Here is an 8338-nt window from a genome sequence, read left to right as displayed (position 1 = left end):
TACTTCTGAGTACTTTGATTTTCTACTTCAAACAACCCTCTTGGTTTGCGTATTATAAATCCGTTCCTTTAATTTGTTTTCATTTTTTACAATATCGGATGTTTAGTCTATTTTTAAATCGTTTTAAAGATATGGGTCATATTATAAAGAAACTTGTAAAATTCGTCCCTAGAATTTTTGTACAAAATCATAGAAAGATGGTGTAAATAGCCTCCTTAAGACCCCCCCCCCCCCCAAAAAAAAAAAAAAAATTCCAATTTTTAAGAAATATTTAATCTGCTAAAATCTTATTTGTCTAAAACATCATGATAGCATTTTGTGATGAAAGGGTCACTATTTAATTAGAAAAATAAATATCTTTATTAAATAAAGAATTACAGAGTGGTAAAATTTTAGTCTTAGTCGTACGATTTATTGTGAAAAAGTCACTGGTCATCATTTTATTGACTTATACAAAATACTTGTCAGTATCTAATTTGACACACAATACAAAGGCTAAATGCCCTCTCTATTCACATGCATAATTCTACAACTTCATGTAAGCTTCCTATAAATTGTGCATTTTCCCGTTCATATTGTCTAAAATTCAATTCTTTATTATAGTCAATTTAAGTTAAGTGTTAAGTTTTGCATTACGTCACCATCTTTTTCGACTGATGCACCCAGGGTAAAAAAAAATCAGCCGCCGATGTGTGATTAGTCAATTGATATTATCAACATTGACATGGAAATACTTGTTGCACGAGAAACCAATCAGAGCATAAAATAAAGTTCCTGTCGTAAAGCTTGTGGTGAGGAGGCGTGTACTATTTACCCTGAGTGCAGCCGTCAAAATAGGTTGTGACTAAATGCAAAACTTCACACCTAAAATTACTAATAAAAATATCTTGTTTGTAGCATGCGTTAAATATGAAGGTGAACAAGATCACTTGGTTCCTCATAATGTGCTGACTCTGGTCCAGATATTTTTGACATTTGCCAGTGAACATTGCTTTTCCATTTCATGTATATTATAAAGATGAAGTAGACAGATATACCAGTAATGAAAAGCAAACTTAAGACTACAATCAGATATAACAACGGACTTTCTTTGACCCCTGTTGTGTAATTTGTTGTGTAATTATAGCTCACAGATGAGAAGTGGGTAATAGAAACCATTGCACTGGGAGAAAAATTGTCAGGTAAAGTGAAATTTTTTTCAAACGCAGATCTTTGTGTAGATGTAAGGTCATCAATTATTGTTGAATCTTAAAAGAGAAAAAAATTTACAGTTTTTAAGTATTTCAATAGTAAAATCGTTAAATACGATGTATATAAAACTCATTTTTTCATAAAAACAAATATATCTTCTTCATGCAGAGGTAGAAACATAGCACGTGACCAATGGGCTTAATCACTCACTAAAGTCATTATGACTATGCTTTTCTTCATTAGTATTTTTCTATACCTGTGTGTTCCTAGAAAAAAAACCAAATCACATTTTTTGTGACCCTGTCATTTACTCAGCGGTCATGATTAGAGCAACCTGAACCTGACTTCCTAGAGATGTTTTGCTATTTATGTGACTAATTATTGTTGGCTTTTCTTAGGAAAAAAAATTAAAGATATTTTTCTCAATTAAAATGTGAACGCTCATCTTTGCCAAACTCTAGTTCTGAATGTCATGCAATAAAATTTATTCTACATAACTTAGCTCATGTGACACGATATGTACAAGGTTGAATTCAGAATTCCTCCACATTAAAAAAAAATTGTCTTGATTCTTGTTTTGAAGAAGATTTCAAGGATATTTTCCTTTATATTCCTGCCTAAATCTTTGGCTGTCTATTTGGCACTACCATGGACCCGGGTATTATGATTTCAAAGCTTTATTTAATATGGAAGTTTTTAAAAATATAGATTTTTTCTAGCCACCTGTGCGACAAAATTTCTCTCTTTTTTTGTCTTTTCCTTAATATTTAAACATGTGATTACTTATTGTGGCCCCACACCTTTCCAAGAGTTTGTGATTTGAAAAAAAAATGTATGTATCTGCTTTACTTGGGAACACTTCCCTTTTATGTTAATATAACGTATCAGTAGTTGCTTGAGAAAAATAGTTTTGTAGATTTTCCCCCAAATGTTTTATAAACATGTTCAACAATAATGACCTATTTTGACAACATCTTTACCCCTCGATGAAGATTTGAACAAACTTCCCATTAAATAAGTGTTATCAGGAATTCTAGTCCTGGGTATATGTTTAATGAAACATTGTATTTTCTTTATCCATAAGTAAGATGTATTGCCTATAGTGGCCCCAACCAATCCAGAGGGCCTTCTTTTGATAAAATTTGAATTTTTCAGAAATATTTCATGTGAATTCTATTATTCTTGTCCCTGTTTCTTGATCTGATTTTTAGGACACTCATTTTATTTAATTCTTGCATTGAATGCCGTTTACTTAAGAGCAAAGTGTGGCATGGCTGGTTAAATGTGGCCCAATGGATCAGAGGACGTCTTATATGCAGAAAAAAGGAAATAGACCGACAGACAGGCAGATGACGGACGACAGGCAATCAGAAAACATATTTGGAAATTTTCGTTTAGGTGAGCTGAAAATATAAAATTACATACATACCGATAAGATCATTTCACAAAGGTTAAAAATTAATTTTCTTTTTAGCTTCTGTTTGTTGTCATATATCATAATAGTTAATTTTATTCATTAAGACCGCGGGACATTAACTGGCAAGATTTGAAATATGCAGCTTAGGTCACTTCCATCTGCTTCAATCAAAACATTCAATGATAGACAATGAAATGGGATGGTAAAATTCAACGCGGACGCGGGGAAAACATTGGACTAAAATTCTACTTTGAAATTCATTTTTAATCCACCTCAGCTACGCTAAAAGGCACAGTATAACTGATTGACCCAGATAACAAATACTTTGAAAACAATATATAAATCGGAATTTTCTGTCGTATTTTAAAGGAATATATGAAGGGGCATAGATTTGAATTGTATTTAGATTAATTTATGCATGTACGTGTTATATGTGCGTTGAGGGATGGGAATTATTATTTTGGAAATAAATAAGGAAGTTGTCAACATTTTTCACTGAAGACAAAAAAAAATGCTCCTGACATCCTAAAAAATTTTTTAGTGTAATGCATGATCTGACTCGGCAAATTTTAACCCCCCTTTTAGAATCATATGGCAGTCTCCTCAGTGTCTATAAGAATATATTTTAGGTTATTAACTCATTATAGTATAAATGTCAACCAACATGTATTTGGGATTTGAAATTATTTGTCTTTTGGATCATACATTGACACTTTGCTTTTGAAAACAGCTTAGAAGGATTGAAAATGAATTTCAAACTATAATTTCGATCGAATGTTTTCACCGCGTCCGCGTCGAATTGGACCCTCCCATTTCATTGTCTATCATTGAATGTATTGATTGTAACAGATAGAAATGATGTAAGCTGTATATTTCCAATCTTGCCAGTTAATGTTCCATAATGTTTTGGGTTTTGTACATTGCTTACATTAAAAAAATACCTGTTAACAGTTGACATCCTATTTGAAAATCACAGAAGGATCCATTGCAGTGACATGTTTGCAGACAATCTTTACCGTATAGTGGATATTTACACATTATACTGCAATTTGGTCCTACATAGCCTTCCGTACACGCTAAACGAAATTAGATAAAAAAATCAATAGGTAGGTACTTTAAAGTAATATATGATGCTGTAATGGACTTTGCTATCTAATAAGAAATATTTACTAAAAATATTTGTTTTTTTGTTCGTTCAATGACAAAAACAAAACAAAAATTAGATAATTGATGCACGTACCTTTTAGTGTAAATGGCAACATAAAAACATATCAATTACATCTGGTTTTCAAAAAATGGTTTCAAAAAACAAAATGTTATAGGCGTAATAAGAATCTCAATTAAAAAGGCACTTCCAAAAAATGTTGGTCCAATGTATAAGTAATTGCATTTCTCAATTTATAGGAGTAAATTATTCGATGAAATTCCAAAGTTAGAAAATCATGACACAATACTATCCATATGAAATTTTAATGTGACAATAAGGCATAACTTACGTTTACAAAGATGATAATCCTTGTCCCAAAACTCGTTTGAACAACAACCATGATCGCTCCTAACGAAGAAATTATAGAATTATATGTAACAGAATAAAATAATTTCATTATCACATAAACAGCATGCAGTCTAATATGTAGGTGCAATACCCTAAAATTCTGGCTCTTTCAAAGAGACAGCATTTTATTTGTATAGCAAACAGTTATAGCCATCAACAAAATATAAAAAGATATCAAATCAAGCGATGCTGCCTTAAAATTTTACCAAATCTATTTGATTATGTTCGATTCAATTCTCATTCGCTATTTACGCCAAAACAGAGACGTCAAAATTTCTGATAGCAGTGTGTGTTCATTCACCAATCACTTCGTTTAGGAAGTGACAAGTGACAGTTAGAGGTCTTTTTGACGAGACTTTCAAAAATAAATGTACCTTGCCATGATGCAAATATAAGCAATGGCACGATAAGAATTCTCCATGCTCCTCGCTAGAATAGTTTTATATTTAAAGCAAATAACACTCATTCTCCTTAGGAAATACATTTGTTTTCGACTGGGGAGTATAAAAAGACACAATCAATCAATTATCTTAAGAAAATTTCAAGGTTCTTAATCACAATTTTTTTGAGTATTAAAGGAGAGGGCGATGATGATACATGATTCTTTTATCTTTTAAAATTGTAAGTATGTGCATGGGTCTTTATCAATATTGATTTTCCATACTTCCAAAAGAACAGTTAATAATCGATAATTATTTTAAAAATGATTCACAAATTGTGCTAAAAACTTATATGTATTTCAGAAACTTTAACACTAATGCATTTTATTTCATTGTAAATATAATAATAATTGATATTTTTTTTCATTACTAACTATCTTCAATTTCTTTTCCCATGTACCTGAATACATGTACATTATATACATTGACACATGAAAATCACTATTAAATCATATTTAATTCGAAAAGAATGAATAAGAATGTTTACAATTCAAATGATTGGATCGATAAGTATGCTTGCAGTCCGTCAAACAATCTGCTGAAATTCCGAAGGACACAAATTGTGTTCATTTACAAGCCAACGTTAATATAGATGTTTTAACAATATTCCCATCACCTTTAGTTTTTATACGTTTTTCTGAAAATTAAGATATGTAAATTTAAATACAGAGTAATTAGTGTACCTGATTAATATGTAGGAACATCGACGGGTGTAAATTCTTCCTACCCACGTGCTCCAAACTCTGGTGTAACAAGGAATCTATGCTTTTGCTTTGTTTAATATTCATTTTGTTTACCAGATTTTTTTTAGATTGATCACTGTTCGCTATCTTCGTTATTTTCCTTCAATTCAAGTGATTATATCAGCTGAACATCTTGGTATGAATCTTTTTACCAATATTGAATGCAGTGTATAACTTTCAATTTTCAGCTAGAATATCTTTTTTTGAAAATAGTTATTCATCAATAGAATTAAAAGGAATGCCACATTTGCAGCAGTTACATAATCCATATACCATATAGATGTGCGTAACTATGAGGATGTTTTTTTTTTTTTTTTTTTTTTTTTTTGCATTTGACTTTACTCCTAGACCATGTTATTTCCTCATACCCACTTCGTACATATCGGTTCTAGTAAAGTTCATTGTTTCCCTGTGCTCATGTAATGTACTCATTTACATCACATATCTCAAATATAATTATGTTTTTAAATTAATATGTGGCCTTCTTGAGTGAAGAAGCTTGTACATGTATGATACTGAGAATGTCTCGTCAAAACTGGGGAAAACATTATGCAATCCTTCCAATTCGATCTCAACCAGATGTTCTTTGTCAATCCTTTAAAATTCATATAACTGCAACCGACAGGTGTCAGCTAAGCTGATCATGCTATCCGTTTTCGTCCGTCGTCTGTCGTGTGTCAAGCGTTAACATTTGAACATTTTCAGCTTCTTCTCTGAGACCCCTGAACCAATTTTAACCAAATGTGACATATAGCATCTAAATGTTAGGGAAACAAAATTTGTGAATTTAATGGTCCCCGCCCCCTGGGGACTAATGGTCGGATCCAAAACCACTTAAATTAGTGCAATGTTTGAAAATCTTCTCATTTACTCCTGGACATCAAGCAGTCAAACTGGTCGTATGATTGTAATCAGCATTGAGTCCTCTTCCAGAATTGAGAAATTAATGACCCAAGGGTCAGGAGTTCTAGTGGCAGGGCGGGCCTAAATAGATTATATACTAGTAAAATGCATTATTTTTTTGAAATTATTCTTTTTTGCTCCTGCCCATTAAATTAACTAACCATGTGTATAGTTATGTTGAATAAGGATGCCTCTTTCAAAATTGTGAATCTCATTGACCCAGAGTCAGGGGTTCTTGTGGCAGGGCGGAACTAAATGGATTATATAGTTAAAATGCGTACATTCCTTGAAATTCTTCTCCTTTTTCGTGGGAATTAAAGGCCTTGAGAGAAGAATTTTTATATTTGAAGCCTTTAACCGATGCAAAGTCACCTGTCATACGAGTGCAAAGTGTTCCAAGGGATGTGTTATTAACAAATATTTATCAGCAGTCTTCAACATACGAGTAGTGTTATTGACTTAATGAAGATAAAGAACAGTGACGCAATATTTTGTATATGAATGTCAAAATTTAGCATGACTCGCTAATTATAAACCTAAAAAAGTGTTTGTTGTTTGACTTATGTTAATTTATTAGAAGAAGGTACAGTTTCAATACAAATTAAGCCCTATATTTTTCTAAAATATGAAAGTGATATAAGAAATTAAAATTCATTCTTTCTGAATCATAGGAATTATGTGCAGTAAGAATACACATATGGTTTTTCTCATATGACCTCCTAAATGCTAATTGTGACGTCATTAATTGTGCATTTTCCTGTATTTTCTTAAAAAGTTGCAGAAGACATCAATTTTCAATGGAATTTTCTTTCAGAAAACATACTCTGCCACCGTCGCCCGGAAAGATTTTGAGATATGTGATTTTTCATAGCTGTTTGCACAATATATCAAAAAATTAAAGCGGGCGACGGTGGCAGACACTATTTTCTAAAGGAAAATTAGCAGAAAAATGAGTCATTTTGAAGCTTTAAACTAAAAAATGTACCAAATTAATGACGTCATATTTCAAGAAAGGCCCTTCCTCATGCCATATTCCTTAATGATTTATCATATTCATCTACTCAACTATTGTTAAAGCCAATTTCATGACTTTTTAAGAGCATTAAATTTTTAGGGCACAATAAAGCTCAAACCGTACCATCTTCTGTACATCATACTGATTAAATTTGAGAAATTTCAAGCTTGGAAATCTATAAGTTCTGAAGTACATGAGCATGATCAAGAATCCGTTTTTGTTGACTCTAAATCTTTTAAAAGTAGTTAGCTATAGTGTAATTTAATAAGGGATTTTATATACAGAACCCTAATTAAAACCGATACCTGCATTTTTCATTTAATACAAATTTTGTGTGTACAGATCCTGCCTAATTTACTTCATTTTGAAATATGATAGAGCTACATAATAAAGACTGATGGAGGCTCAGAGCAAACAATCATTTCGTGTTCTAAAACAATGTTTTATGAAAACAATCTTTTGCTTTGTAGTGATTTTTCTACTTAATCTACCGATATGAGTATATTAATTTTCTTTCACAAATGTTAGGAAAATACAGATATAATTTTCATTATCAAAATCATGCATTATAGTTTTGCAATTTTGATGCATACTTCAAATACAACCCTGTACATGTACTTACGAACTACAGGATTTGTTTTGTTTTCCAGCTGAGCTAAATACATTTACTATGACAATGCTAAAAAGAATAGAACGTATCACAATGTACATTTCCATCCACCAAAATTCAGTCAGTTATTGAAAATATCTCTATTAAGGGTTAGCTGGTATTATTAACTTCCTTGACATTAAGAGGATATAATAAAAAAAAAATTAACGTTTAATTTAAGGGGAAAAATACCAATTAAACAAGCTGTGATACATATTATATCCTCATGGTACGCACATGTAACTAAGCATTAAAACTATGATTGTTATACTCTAAAGATATATGATCAACGTTTAAAAAGGAATTTTTTTTTGCTAAGTGATGCATATACATGGCCATGTTTATATTGTGTATGTGTCTGACGGAATAATTCGGGTTCCACAGATAATATTTTTATTTTTATTAACTGTCTGGTAAAATGATGG

General features: G+C 31.4%; 1 protein-coding gene across 1 annotated transcript; it reads right to left on the bottom strand.

The window, feature by feature from the left end:
- Positions 1 to 401: 401 nt before the first annotated feature.
- LOC134276429 (uncharacterized) lies at positions 402 to 8008 on the bottom strand. Its single transcript, XM_062758689.1, has 4 exons — positions 7887 to 8008; positions 4105 to 4163; positions 3550 to 3684; positions 402 to 1247 (listed from the first exon to the last, which is right to left on the bottom strand). The coding sequence occupies exons 1-4, from the start codon at positions 7979 to 7981 to the stop codon at positions 904 to 906; spliced, it is 633 nt and encodes a 210-aa protein (XP_062614673.1). The 5' UTR covers positions 7982 to 8008; the 3' UTR covers positions 402 to 903.
- Positions 8009 to 8338: the final 330 nt, after the last annotated feature.

The sequence above is a fragment of the Saccostrea cucullata genome, unplaced genomic scaffold (genome assembly GCF_032062105.1).
Source record: "Saccostrea cucullata isolate Sc308-1 unplaced genomic scaffold, CSIRO_AGI_Scuc_v1 ctg15768, whole genome shotgun sequence".
Classification (NCBI taxonomy): domain Eukaryota; kingdom Metazoa; phylum Mollusca; class Bivalvia; order Ostreida; family Ostreidae; genus Saccostrea; species Saccostrea cuccullata.
This window is presented reverse-complemented; position numbering and strand designations above follow the sequence as displayed.

Excerpts from the sequence above, each read along its gene's own strand:
- LOC134276429 (XM_062758689.1), bottom strand. The coding sequence starts at position 7,981 with ATGGAAATGTACATTGTGATACGTTCTATTCTTTTTAGCATTGTCATA. Across the intron at positions 3,685-4,104 it reads GGATTATCATCTTTGTAAAC|CGTGTACGGAAGGCTATGTA; the intron begins GTAAGTTATGCC and ends AATTTCGTTTAG. Across the intron at positions 1,248-3,549 it reads AGGATGTCAACTGTTAACAG|ATTCAACAATAATTGATGAC; the intron begins GTATTTTTTTAA and ends TTCTCTTTTAAG.